The 15,063-nt window shown below is 37.9% G+C and overlaps 1 protein-coding gene across 1 annotated transcript in view; it reads right to left on the bottom strand.

Moving 5' to 3' along the window:
• The window catches only part of SLC5A12 (solute carrier family 5 member 12), a 37,909-nt gene that overhangs the window by 8,042 nt on the left and 14,804 nt on the right, over positions 1-15,063 (bottom strand). Inside the window, exons 7-11 of the mRNA XM_024559038.3 lie at positions 13,629-13,758; positions 12,582-12,670; positions 9,318-9,430; positions 4,529-4,596; positions 1,846-1,932 (exon numbers count right to left, since the gene is read on the bottom strand). Of these exons, the coding sequence (XP_024414806.2) occupies positions 1,846-1,932; positions 4,529-4,596; positions 9,318-9,430; positions 12,582-12,670; positions 13,629-13,758 (487 nt within the window). The remainder of the gene's footprint in view (positions 1-1,845; positions 1,933-4,528; positions 4,597-9,317; positions 9,431-12,581; positions 12,671-13,628; positions 13,759-15,063) is intronic.

Genomic DNA, 15,063 nt, shown 5'->3' with positions numbered 1-15,063 from the left:
TTCTCAGTAAACAGTGAAAAGTCACTTCTGCAAAGGAAATAGAATAGTCTAGCAGAGACCAGCCCCACTGGAAAACAAAATCTGGATGCTCCTGGATTCTGCTGAATAGCTGAGCCTTCTCTGCGAAAGAAAATAATATGTTTGTTTCTCTGTTGATTCAGAATAAAAGTTCTCCAATAACAGCCCTGGAATATTCTGTTTGTTGTGATTTAGGGAAACTAAAACAACATGTGTGATTTGAATGGTTGTAACTTGGTCTGGACTAGAAGTCTGCAAGCATCTATTATAAACAGCCAGCTAATAAGCATTTTAGGCCTCGCAGGCCATTCAAGTGCTGTCCCAGCCACTCAGCCCTGCCATTGCAGCACAAAAACACCCCAGACACTACGTGAACAAAGGAGAGTGACTGTGTTCCAGTAAAATTTATGGGCACCGAAATGTGAATTTTTAATATTCGTGTCATGAGACATTATTCGTCTTTTGATTTTGTCCAACTTAGAAATGTCAAATCATTTTTAGCTTGCCAGCCCTAACGAGACCAGGAAGATGGCTGGATTCGGCTTGAAAGGTGCAGTTTGCTGACCCCTGGCCTACCAGTAAAGGGTGAATGCATTTCAATACAAGGCTCCACCCTCACTGATTTGGAGTAGCTGCCTTGTGAAAGCCGTGCTGAGAATTCTGACGTTGCCTCCATGTTTAGTAATGAGACAGCCAGGATTGATTACAAAGATCTTCCATGGCCAATGACAAGGGGAGAGGTGATACAAATTTGTAATATTTATTATATTCTATCTAGAACGAGGTGGTTTTTCTGACTAAATAGAAGGACCACAATTCACTAACATAGATAACAAATTAATGTTTAGAACTCATGAAGATATTATGTATCTAGTTATCCATTCTTTCATGACTAAGAAATTGCCTTTCTTCATACTGTCTCTCCAAGGATATAACTATCCTTGTCAACTTCAATATCAGAAAAGTTGATTAAAACAAAGTGCCTTCAAAGGAGACTGCCGGTGAAGGACTGCAGATTCCTAGATGTTCCCTGCCTACCGACTCCCCTCCCATAAGATTTGTCTGGAAGAGAGATCGATAATAGCCAGGCAGTCACAGAGACCCAGTTAGGTATACCATTTGATCAGGCTTTATCGACAACCATATAGTATATTAAAAATATGCAGAGTCAGGTTTTCTGGAGTCTAATTTTCTAAAACTTTATGTATGTAAGTATATACATGGAAATATTAAAAGTATCAACTTGTTAAATTGAAAAAGTATAATATTTAAAAGATTAAAAAATATTATTATCTACAAATAAATGTTTATCTTGAGTTATACTTACTACACAGTCATCCAACCAACATTTACTTAAGGACAAACTATTAGCTTGCCAGCTAGCAAAACCAAGAAGATCCAGCTCTCAGAGTATACAGGGCTTGTCTCCTCTTCCCTCCTTAAATTAGTTCATGATAACATAAGTAAAAAAATAGAAAAAAAGAAATGTACATATTTTTTAAGTTTTAAAAATTGTGTTTAAACTAAAGTATTTCTGAATTCAATATCTATTTGAAACTTCCTTCTATGGGCCCTTACTTTAAAGAAGACAATTTAAACCCTGAAGAATCAGCTTTGATGGCATGACACTTGGTATTTCACAACCACCTCTTAATTGCTTCACTTTCCGCTTCTAAAACAGCTTCACTGCAGTCAGAGAGAGGAGGGCTCAGGTTTTGTTCAGTTCTATGGAAAAAAACACTAGTTTTTTTGTTTTTGGCAAGGATAAATGGCCTTCCCATGAAGGAGGGAGAGTTGAGAGAGGAGAGGGGAATGCGGGACCCTTACCTTCCAGTTCACAAAAGGAAACACGATCCCCAGCGTGAACAAGCCCAGCATGGGCCCCCCACACATGCCGTGGATGCTGATTGCGGCCTGCGGAGAAAGGCAGGTCAGAATCAGCTTCATGACCCACCTGGGACCACCTCTTTTTTGGACTTGGGATAAAATTCAATCCTACTGACTGCACCACTAATTAATCACGGGCTTTCTGGAAGTCATTGCTCCCTTCTGGGCTCCATGATAAATATTGTGTTAAAAAATAAAAATTCGTACAAAGAGACGTGTGTGCATTTGTATACACACTCAGGTAATGTGGATTTGGTAAAAGTAGTTTTCCCTCAAGCTGGAACTCATTGATTTGTTTGTATTTTCTATCTTATCAAAATGTTTTTATATAATGTACCAAATAAATACACCTATAACACATTTCATATCTTACATAGTTGATCAGCTGTTTGAGCAATCATATTATTTTGATAGCAATTGCCTGTCAGTCCACCTCTGACATCTTATGCGGAACACTTCAAGGAAGTTGAAGCATTGAGGTGTGACGGGAAGCCATAGGACGCTCATGTCCCATTTCCCTCCTTTGTGGCTTCTTGTGGAAACGGAATTTGACAAATGTATTTCCATGTCTTTTAAGCTCTAAACTATTGAGCCCAGTGAAGTGACAAAGGTTTTCCATTAAAGTAATTTGCTGTCAACCTATAGCCTTGTTCCCTGGCCTTCTTGAACATACACAGACACCGTCATGCAGGCAATGAGCATGTGCACGCACACACACAGCTACTCTGCAATCAGCCCTGTCTCGTTCCATTAATGCAACACAGGGCCCTTGGATCAAGGGGCTGAGATGAGGATGTTCCAAAGATCTTTTGTATACAGTACCTCGTGGTTGTCAGGTGCCCCCTATATGCCAGATAGTAAGGATGAACTACTCAGGCACTCTAAATAAAAGCACTCATTTAGTCCTTACAATTGCCTGTGTAGCAGGTAACACTAACGCAACTTTATAGATGAGGACATTGGGCTGAGAGAAACCATAGTTAAAATAAAGGCATATTCCATGCCTTTAGAGGACAGGGGCAGAGGCAGAGGTGAGATTTAAGAGTTTTAAGCCATTTTGTTTGGCTATAAAACCCACATTTTCTTTTCAAAAAGGAGTGTTTAAAAAGAAACAAAGTTAAGAGCATAGATCACCATAAGGGCCTTCTTTTTTTCACTTAAGGGAAAAATGTCTTGCAAGAGTCCCTCCCTAATAGAATATTTAAATTCTAATGTTGGCCTTGCCACACAAAACTATGATCTGGTGAACCTTCTGTTGTTAACTCAGGCTCATGCTGCTTCAGAGAGACTTCTACAAACAATAGAGGGATATGGCCGAGGGGCTTTCAAATCCCCTCCACCTGTATTGCAAGTCCTTCTGTCCAGAAACAGGAGATGGAAGGCAATGTTAGGAGTGTTTTTCCAGGGTAATTTTTAGAGAGCTCAATGCCACAAATAAATCTTTCATAAGACAGAGGCTGATAAGATTAAAGTTGATACTTTTCCAAAATGTAGATACTTAATTTAATATTCTTGACACTTCCTCTGTTGGTTGACAGCATTAATTCATAGTTGCTATGGTTGCTGAATTTGGAAGCTAATTTACTAGGTATTACATGGGAAAGTCAATTAGCTAAAAAAAAGGTACTTATCTGTCCTGTAGGGGAAAAATTAAAAATCTCTTACAAAGTCATTAGCTTCAGGAAAAATAAGTCTTATGTGATAGAAAGGAAAAAAATCTAAGAAAGTCAGTGATTATTATCCACTCACACTTATCCATTTTTTTGTTTAAGCATCATTTATTGAAACCCTCTGCCATGCTAAGAACACAAAGACTCTTCATATAATACAAGGATAAAGAGGGATTGAAAGGGTTGAAGTAGAATCTGAAGACCTGCTTCTCTGTCGTTGCTTTGTGAGTTGGGCAGTTTGTGAAGGGAAGAGGTGTTGTACCTCAGGAGACCTGGCTCATAAACCTGGTTCAGCCACTAACTAGCTGTGAGCACTTGAGGAGGAGATTTCTACTCTTTTCTGTATTTATCTACAAAAGGAATATGGTAAAACAAATTATCCTTAAGACTCCTTTTAGTGCTGGCTCTTCCTGGAACGGAGAGTGGGACATGTGGGAGGCAGTTCAGGTCGGAGAATAGGTGGGTGATGGATGAGTCGAGCTCCAGCTCCACCCTCTTTACTTATGTGACTTTGAGACCATTACTTCACCTCTCTACGTTTTAGTTTCTTCAGCTGTAAAGTTAGTAGATTAATCAAACTACTCCCTAGAGAAGTGATAAAGATTAAATGAAGTAATACATTTGAGACTGTACCTAGATTATATAAGCTTTTCATTAAATCAATTGTTTTTATTGTCATGATTATCATTCCTACTTTTACTCCAGTATCATAACTTCTCAGATCTGAATTTTAAAAGTTTCTAATTTTATTACAGTATACCTTGTCACAAGTCCCATTATTAGTTTTTTTTTAATAGTTTGCTCTTCTGAAAGTAATTTTGGTTGAAATTTTATCCATATGTCTAATTTGGATCTGGCATCAGAGAATGGCTTGGAGGAACAGGAAAAACATTAGAGAACAAAGTGGGTAAAATGTTGCTATGACATTAAATGCCTTTTTCCTCTTCCATTACCTGTATGATGCTCCCCATGAGGGATGCAGCCACAGCCATGGAGGTACATATCACACCAAACAAGATACCTGAAAGGATAAAAAAACCTCATTACCATCTCCCAAGCTGTCTTTGAGGGGTTCCTTTAGCTCCTGCCCAGGACTCCCTCTGATGCAAGCTCTATCGGAAGGGATGTCAGTGAGAACTGACCTCAGTTGTCGCAAGCCCCAAGAGGAGCATTTAGAAGATTTTTCATGCTGAAACATGCTATCTTAGGTCAAGCAGAATGAGCTGGAACCTAGTGTCAAGTAGCTCCTATCCAAAACTCAAGAAGAGAGCTGTCACGTGAAAACAACACGAAACTGTGGGAAGGCCACTCATCAAGGCTGATCCAGATCGTTAGCAGGAACTAGTTCCACTTTGACCAGTGAACAATCACCTGAAGAAGTTACTAACTTCCCTGGGATTCAGATAGTTTTACAGCTTGAAAATCATTAAATATTTACACATTTTATCTTACAGGCTTTGCAAATCTGGACAGTTCTGCTGGTTGTTTCCCTAAGGGCTTTATTCATACTATCCTCACGGCCTTGGCATATGGCATACTAGATTGTTTGTTCACATATCCACGTTGGAGAGCCCTCTGAGCCCTCAGGGTGCCGTGCTCTGAAGCACCTCGCACGGCACTTCTAGTACCGCAGGGTCTTGCTGGGTGCATCAGCATACACCTCTTAGTCATAGTTTAAAGATGATGTCTTTTTTTTTAAATCATCATCTTTTAAAAATAATTGTTTTAGTACATCTTTGGTCAAAAATCACCTTAAAAGTACACTTCATACCCATTGTAACTCATAAACTAAATAAGAGAGGGAAAGCGATACAAAGAGTAGGAGCTAGACACTGGCGGAAACACAATGACAGAAGCAGAGAGAATGCGATTTTGCTCATTCTCTCTGAAATTCTCGGTCCGCTAAATACCTAGATCGGTTCCCGGTGACTATTAATTCAACTTTACCGAATGTTGACCATGTGTCAGTCACTTTACCAGAGGCCAGGACTATAAACAGTCAGAACTCGATTCCTGCTCCAAAGATCTCACATTCTGAAAAGCAACTGCATTTAAAAAATTAATATATCTAGCAGTGCCTGATACATAGCGAATACTATGTGCTTTCTATTATTACTGTTGTTATTATTATTTTATGTCAGGGCTAATACATGATAGTTCTAATGCTTATTATCAGTAAGTCACTCAAAAGGAAATCAGGACAACATCTTTTTATGTTGGATTTTCCAGCTTTTCAATAAGACACAGAAAAAGAAGGAAACTCAAAACAATACTAAAAGCCAAGTCTGATCAATAAACACATTTCAGAATTCTGAACTTGTTCCTATTACATTTAAAGATGATAATTAGATTGCAGAAAACAATGTTTTCTCTGATTGCTTTATGAATGAGGACAACTTCACCTACCTGAAGAAAATAACAGGATGTGTTTTCTCTCTACCACTGATTATCCTTGGTGCACCAACAGTTACACGCTCAAGTGAAATTATCAGCAGCCATCCCTCAATCCAGGGGCCCTACCTTTTTTTTTTGTGCTGACCAGAGAATTGACTCAACCTCTCCCGCACCAAAAACTTACGCTTCGGAAGAGTGCTATCAATAGCAACTGCAAGGCAAAGCCGTAAAGGTGAGTGAGAAAGAAAGCTCCACAGTTGCAGCTAATGCTGTGGATTTTCCCAGTGCTACATCAGCTCAGAGGATCAGACAATAAACCACTGGCGTAAACGACACTTGTGTTCAATCCAGCACATTCATAAATATCTGCTAGAAACTGGGACTTGTACTGAGAATAATGTCCATCCACCTGCTGTTAGCTCTAACTCATTATGCAAGATAAGTAAATAGATCCAGGCAATTTAATTAACCAGTTGACAAAGATGTGGTCAGGTGTTGATCTCCCTTTGTTCAACCATAAATAAAAAGAAACAAATCATATAAAATTCATGGCAAATGCTGTCAAACAAGGGAATAAATACATTCACCTAAATGTTCAAATAAAGAAAGCACTTTCTGGAAATAATTTACCTGAAGGACCAGAAAAGAAAAATATTTATAAACTGTTTGTCAAACTTAATATAACATAAAATATACAATCTCAATGAAACAAACAGCAGAGAGGGCAAGAGAAAGCCAATGAAATGGAAAAACAACGAGGTAGGGTGCACCACCAGCATGTTAGGTGAAGATGGTCCCAAGTGTGATAAGGAAAGACTAGGAGGAAATAAAAACCATGACAGTTGACCAAGCACTTCCACTCTTAGGTACTTATCAAAAAAATAGATTGTATAAAAGCATTCATAGCAGCTTTATTTGTTATAACCTCAAGCTGAAACAGCCCAGGTCCACCAAGAGAAGTAGAAGTTTCAAAAAATCTGTGGGAGACCCCGGCCGGGTAGCTCAGTTGGTTAGGGTGACATCCTGATATGTCAAGGTTGCAGGTTCGATCCTTCATCAGGATACAGACAAGAGTCAGCCAAGGAATGCATAAATAATTGGAACAACAAATCCATGTCTCTCTCTCTCTTTCCCCCCTCATTGTCTCTCTCTTAAAAAAAAGCAAACAAACAAAGCCCGCAAACCTGCGTTATATCCATACAGTGCCATACTACTCGGCAATGGAAAGGGATGGACCATGGATACACAAAATGACGTGAATAAATCTCAGAACTTTGTGGAGTGAAAGGAGTCTTACAAAAAAGAGTGTGAACTGTACTGTGTGATTCCATTTACATGAAATGCAGGAAGAGGTAAAGTATCTGGGGGGGTGGGGCAGGGATTGACTGAGATGAGCAGAGGGGAGCTTTCCAGGGTTATGATAGTGATTTATGACTTTAGTGGTTGGTTTGTACAGGTGTATGAAGTTGTCAAAATTCAGGAAATGCATACTTAACTTCTGTCCATTTCATTGCAGGTAAATAAACACCATATGATCACCTTTAAGTGGAATCTAATAAACAAAATTAACTAATGCACAAAAAAGAACCACAGGCATGAATACATGGAGCAGACTGAAAGTGATGGGGGTGGAAATCATGGGAAGAAGGTGGAGGGACTAGACAAGAACATGTATGAATGACCCATGGACATGGACAACAGTGTGGGAACTGACTGTGGGGGGCGAGATGGGTGAAGAAGGGCAAAGGGGGAAAAGTTGAGACAACTGTAGTAGAATAATGACAAAAATTATTTAAAAAAGAAAACTCTAAACAGTTATTTAATTCTAGTTAATAATATGCATCTAAAAATTTAGGGGAATGTATTTAAATATGATGGATTATTAAATGGATAGAGATCTAGATGGATATGAGGAAAAGTAAGTTTAGAAAAATGTTAATGGATGACATATATATAGGAATTCATAGTAAAAGGCTTTAAACCTTGTTGCATGGTATAATTTTTATAATAAAATTTAAGGGCCAAAATACAATAGCATAATTAAAATTATTACAGTTAAAACTTTACTTTGTGGAGAATTCAGAATTAACTGAGGAAAACCGATTTCTTCAAGTATGAAGAGTTAAAAAACAAAGCTATGGGAATGAGAGAAAAACTGAAAAAAATGAAGAACAAACAACCTAAATTTGAGAAAAAGGAGATAAGAAAACTACCAATATTAGTAGGCAATGACCATACTTACTGGAAAGCCAATTAAAATTTGGAAATCAACAATGGGTGGGTAAATGGAGAGATATATAGTTTATAAAACAAAAACAAAAAGCTACAGATTTTCCACATCGATTATACACAGTTTAGGAGAGATGTAGGAAGCATCTCATTCACAACATCAATGGAAAAAGAAGAGGAAGGAGAAGAAGAAAAAAAGAGGGCGGAGGGAATAAGAAGAAGTCAAGGAGGAGGGCAAGCAGGAGGAAGAGGGAAGGCATGAATATTATTAATATCAGGATCAAAATCCTTCCATTACTACATGGAAAAAATTCAATGCTATTGTTATATGTAAATCTTACAAAGGTGTCGATTCTTCCCAAATGCACTTTCAGGCATAATGCAGTCCCATGAGGGAGCGTGCAGTTAGGTGACTGCAATATGTTTTATTTTAAAGTTATGCTGAAAGAAAAGCTAAACATAGCAAATTTTCTTGTAAAAAAAGTAACAATAGAAACATTTTTTAATTATAAACTAAAAAAACAGGTGACAGGATTATATAGATACAATTTTATTTTAAAACTGTATATATTTTTCCAAATTACCTATATTTCCTATAATAAGTAAACAAGCAAATGGTTTGTTTATACTTAGAAGTAAATTGTATAAAACTATAATTAAGTATTAGAGTAATTATAAATATACAATCATACAATTAAGCAAGGAAAAATTATTCTTTGAGGTGATGTTGCTGGGAGTTTGGCAATAAAGAATTTGTATCTATTAGACAAAGTGACTGGCCATAGTGAGCAGAATAATGTCCCATATGGAGGAATTAATATGATCAATACATAGCATAATCAGTTCATAGCATAATCAAAAGATATTGAAGTGATGAGTCTAGAAGGCAGGGCGAGCACAAAAGAGTGTTGAAAATAGGGGTGGAGAAAGGTTAGCTAGCTGGTCACGCTTTCCAGGTACCCTCCTGGTATCTTTGCAAGTGTAAGAATCTGTATGTGAGTTTCCTTAGGTATCTCACATGCTTTTGTGCCTGTGTCCTGAGTAGCATGCCAGGATTTCGACACGTACCACACACATACATTTCATGATACGGGATGAAGATTCACTGGCTGTACCTACATAAGCCTTTACTGATCCAGGTGCTCAGCTTGTCGGAGAGATGGGGAAAACAGCTCTTGACAAAATCCTCAAAGGTCACTGTTGCTAAGGCATTGATGCTGGCAGCCACGGTGCTACAGGGAGAGAAAAGCGAGAACACGGTCCAAGCTAAATAAAGCTAAGCCACCAGCCTGCCCTGTTTTCCAGGGCAAATAGATAAGGCAGCGCTCTGGGACAACAGATGCTGGCATACATCCTCACTCTGGAACTCCAGGGAAACCACATGGCCTTTCTGCTCACTCTTCAAAGCTGCTTCTCTGCTTAGTGCTTTCAATTCTTCCACAAACTCCACTGAACAAGCTAGGTTTTCATGTTTTAACTCCCACTCATTTCTTTTAACAAGATGTTAAATGAGTTATCAAGCAGTAGCAGAGATATTGTGTGTGTGTGTGCTTGGGTGTGCTCTGGTGGAGGGCTTAGGTTAGACTTGAAGCAAGATGTAGTGACTCTCCTAACCTAGGTGTCAGTTCACTTGGCCACTCATTAATATTAATTAATGTATTAACACTATTCATGCATCTGTTTGTTCATGCTGGGTATGAGGCATATAATGGTGAACAAGAAAACAAAGATCTCCCACTTGTTTTGGAGTCAGGGACATTTAACAAACAATTGTGTGATTGATTAACAATTGTATAAACTGTTAAGAAGGAAAATAACAAAGTGCTAGGAGAACCTGTCTTGCAGAGACCTAAACCAATATGAAGTCAGGAGATTCTCACCTTAGGAAGTTATGGTTAAAATAGGAACTGAAACCACCCATGCAAACTGAGAAAAAGACGTTCTAGAACAAAGGGAAAATTACACTTAAATGTCTGAAAGTTTGTTGCATTCAACAATCTGCAGCCATCAGAGTGGCTAGCCAGCAATTAGTAAGGGGGGAAAAGACAAAAGATAAGGCTGGGAAGGAGCCAAAGACCTAACCTCATAAAAGCTCTGACTTTCCCATCAGAGTTCAGTTTTATGGCTCTAAAACTCACTTAGGTGAGAGAGGACCTGAAATTGTCATTTTCTTTGCAGAGTAACATGAAAGCTTATTGAATTCCTTATAGAGGCCAGGAATATTTCAGCGAGTAGAATAGATAACTATATAAATTCACATGATGCAAAATCACAACCACAAACAAAAGTTCTAGAACACTGACAAGGTAATGAACAAAACCCGGCCAACCATTTGTAAGTTTTCCGTTGGCATTCATTATTAGTTCTTTTGTTGTCCTCCAGCCCACATGTGAAAACTTGCTATAGCGGTGCCAAAGGTATGAAAGAAAATTGAAACAACTTATTTTTTTGGTAATGCTGGATAATAGTACCGTTAATTTTAGCTGTAGGTTACTTCAGCTGGAATAGTTCCAAGGGTCCATCTTATGCATTATTTAATCGTTCCATCCCTAAATGACAGATACAGTGAATACAAATTCCTAAGACCCATTTCTGGGAATTGAAACTATACGTACATATCATTCTTATTTTCCTGGGAATCAAGGCCTGGTATACGTTCCCTGTAAGACTCCCATCTGCAGCTCCAGGGAAGTCAAATAAGGAAAGGAGGTGATCAAATCACAGGAGCACCCATGTTCCCAACATGTATGTCTCAAAATTAATTATGTGAAAGTTGCAAATAGTATGGTTAACCCTTGAATCCATTGTGAAGAAGGGAACAAAAAGCTGAATTTGCCCCAGAAGGATCAGAGTTTTAGAACCTCTGTTGTGTTGTTTTTGCAGGCAGGTGTATTATTCATGTGTCAATTTCTCAAATTCTAAAACTGCTACAAGATGGTATAAAGATTTTTTTCCTATCTCTCCACCACTATGTCTTCATTCTACCCCTATCCGTGTCTTCCCGTTTGCCTAATCCAACACCCTCCTTAACGTTATAGGACAGGCAGGTTCTCTAGAATACATGCTCCCGAGGTCATCGCTTTCTGGGAATCTTTAAGGGGTTTAATCCGCTGACAGCTATATTTCAGCAGTCTGAAGAAAACCAGCCTTGGAGTATGAGAAAAAAATAAAGAGAGCCCCGTGGAAAGGGACAAGCAGAGCTAGCGTGTCACCCCTGCTTGTGTGTGATCCTCTAGGGCTCATTGTTTCTGTCTTTAGTTTCCTCGAGGTCCTAATGCCAGCACCACAGAACAATAGCACTTTGTGTTGCTAATTCAGAATTCTGAAAAAACAGAGTAATATATTCAACAGTACACTAAATTAAGATGACAACATTAGCAAGTTGCAGTCGTTATATGGATTCAAGAAGTTTCTATTTTGAAAATTTGTCAACATAACATTAATATGTCGAAGCTTAAACATTTTCAAAATACCCATTTTAAAATTTCCAAAATTTTACCAAAATTCAATATTCTCCCTGATAAATATATTTCCTAAAAGTAGAATAAATATATGCATTTTTGTCCTTATTTATAATTTTATTCATTTATTTAAATATTTAAAAATGTATATATCTTTCAAATCAAAATCTAAAATCATGTTTAATGATAGGATCCAAGAAGTATTCCCTTTAAATTATATAGCAAAACAAGGATTTCTGCCATTCCTTAATTGATTATCATTGGCCTCATAACACAGTTATATATGAGAATTAACATAGAATCATAATTACTTAAAAAAGAGAAAAACACAAAAATATTCACAGATATCATGATTTCAGTACAATCAAATCCTTAAAAAATTTAAATAATAACTAAAAATAATTAGGAAAAAACCTAGATATCAAGGGAAATTCTGTAAAAAAAAAAAGGTAATTAATAATTGTGAGCCTAACAGATTTTAAATCATATTTTAAAGCACAATTGCTAAAATTATTAGAATTGACATAACGGTAGACAAATGGATCAAAGGAAAATAAAAGGGAATCCAGAAAAAGTCCTAAACACATCAAAAAATGTAGGTTGTACTAAAAATGACTTTTCAAATCAGTAGTGAGAAGATTTTTTTTGTTTTTACTAAAAACATAATGGGACAACTGGTAACTAAGAAAAAATATGGGTCAGAAACTCAGTTTTCTTATCTCTAAACTGGTGATAATGTGAGTGAAGTTTCATCCTCGTATATAGTGTAACAACTAATGAGCAAACACAAGTAAAGGATTTAGCAGCGAAGCTGACACACAGTAAGTACTCGGTAAATACTAACAATTTACCACTGCCATCACCTAATCATCCTTGTTGCACCATCATTATCATCACGGCTCGGTGCTGTCCATGCACTAACCTCAGGGTTCCACTGAAGGCACAGGACACAAAAAGTCCCGGAAGTCCAGGCATTGAGGCAAATATCTCCATGACAAAGTATGGCATCAGCTGGTGAGGAGGCAAGCAATATAGGGTTAGTGGTCTCATCAGCAGTGTCTGAACTGTGCAAATGTAGCTTTTTAGCAAAAGAAAGTGAGAAAATACACAATTAATAATAACAGAGGAGTTTGCATGGACTAAGGTTGTTACATACTAGCAAATGAGGTTATGAACAATCCAATTCCATGGACCTGAGGCCCAGCTGTAGGGGAGGGGGAGGGGTAGAAAAGAGACAGTCACTATTAGGAAGAAAGGGCTGGACAAACTTTTGAAGGTTCAGAGACTTTAAAAATGTTTCTTTTGTTTGCAATGTATATTTTCTTGTCTGTTTACCCTTAAATTTAGCAAGTAAACCCTAGAAACAAATGCCTAAAGCAGGTCTTCGGGGAATCTAGGTGCTATGGTTCTACTCTGTAGCCTGATTTGTGAGAGAGAAGCCCCATGAGATTTGGCAGGACAGTTGAAGATACAGGGGAAGACAGAGGAGACGACTGGTCCTCCTGAACATTTGTCTACAGAGGGAATGTTGAAGAGAACGTTTAATGGAATACATCGGGGTGATATTGTTTAAGCTATGATGAGAAGACATGAGCTGAAACATTGGAGAAATAAGGGTCATTTTGTTACATTTGAGACCGAAGCATCATTAATTAACCTTGAGATGTCTAGAAAGAGTTGAAAGGTAGCTTTGACAACCAAGCCCTTTAGTTCAATCTCACCTTTCTTTGTCCTCCACCTTGCCCTAGCTCCCGGCCTCATCTCCAAGGGCAAGGTGAGGTACCTTTTTTATTTTACATGTCCAATCCCTCATTTTAGAACCTAAGGTGTGTTGATATCACCCAGGAGGAGAGAAAAGAAATGTAGTCTTTTGGTCCAGGTGGAAAAAGAGGAAGGCCCCACATTACCCATCATTGGCTGGAAGCACACTCATTTCAGCCATTCCCAGGGGCCCGACACTAACACGTACCTGGTCCGGTGCTGAGACAATGCCAGAAGTCCAAGGGTCGCAGTCTTTGAAGTAGCAGTACATGATTAAGCCAGAGAAGACAGCACAAAACAGAATGACCCAGAGACCCACCAAGTTGAAGTACAAGGCTCTAGGAAAAAACACACAGGTCTATCGGTAGCCTCTATTCCATATTACAAAGACTCAAGGTAAACGCTTTTTTGGCCTTTTTGCTTTAAAGTAAAATTTTACAGCCTTCAAGAATTATTACATTTATACTTTTGCTCTTGTTTTTTTATTTGAGAACATTACATTTTTAGACTGATTACAAAATTTGATTGAAGTAGATTTGATGGATTTTCTTTTGAAATTGGGAGTTTTTCTGCAAAGCCTCAATGTGTGGTGTGAGATCTATTTTCTTAGATGAAATTCCACATAACAATCACTCATGTATAACTTCAACTGATGTCCCTCCCGCTCAACTCAGGAAATTGTCAAAAAGCCAACTTACATTTTAACACATTTTCTCTCAGAGAAATAAGAAGATGAATGCAGACATAGATAAGTTTTGGAAATACGCACTTTGGGGATTAATTGAGATGAAATGTGAATTTGAGGGGTTTTTATTGTTTTTTTTTAAAAAGAAAATAGAAAGTGTGAAGAGCCTTAAGGTCATTTTATCCATATTTTTGGGAGCAATGTGTTTTATTTTATAGCACATAGATATGCTTAATTATAGTTATGCGTATAGTTTTGCAGTAGTCTATGGCTATTTTGTATTTATTACTACTGTGGGAAAGTAAAAAATTTACTCATTTTCTTTTTTTTTAATATATTTATTGATTATGCTATTACAGTTGTCCCATTTCCCCCCCAACTCTACTCCATCCTGCTCACCCCCTCCCTCCCACATTCCCCCCCAATATTTCATGTCCATGGGTCATACATGTAAGTTCTTTGGCTTCTACATTTCCTACACTATTCTTACCCTCCCCCTATTTTCCACCTATCATCTATGCTACTTATTCTCTGTACCTTCCCCCTCTCCCCCTCCTACTCCCCTATTGACAACCCTCCATGTGATCTCCATCTCTATGGTTCTGTTCCTGTTCTAGTTGTTTGCCTAGTTTGCTCTTGTTTTTGTTTTAGGTGTGGTCGTTAATAACTGTGAGTTTGCTGTCATTTTTACTGTTCATATTTTTTATCTTCTTTTTCTTAGGTAACTCCCTCTAACATTTCATATAATAAGGGCTTGGTGATGATGAACTCCTTTAACTTGACCTTATCTGAGAAGCACTTTATCTTCCCTTCCATTCTAAATAATAGCTTTGCTGGATACAGTAATCTTGGATGTAGGTCCTTGCGTTTAATCTTGGGTAATGTAATGATGATGTGCCTTGGTGTGTTCCTCCTTGGGTCCAGCTTCTTTGGGACTCTCTGAGCTTCCTGGACTTCC

Source organism: Desmodus rotundus, chromosome 5, assembly GCF_022682495.2.
Source record: "Desmodus rotundus isolate HL8 chromosome 5, HLdesRot8A.1, whole genome shotgun sequence".
Taxonomy (NCBI): Eukaryota; Metazoa; Chordata; class Mammalia; order Chiroptera; family Phyllostomidae; genus Desmodus; species Desmodus rotundus.
This window is presented reverse-complemented; position numbering and strand designations above follow the sequence as displayed.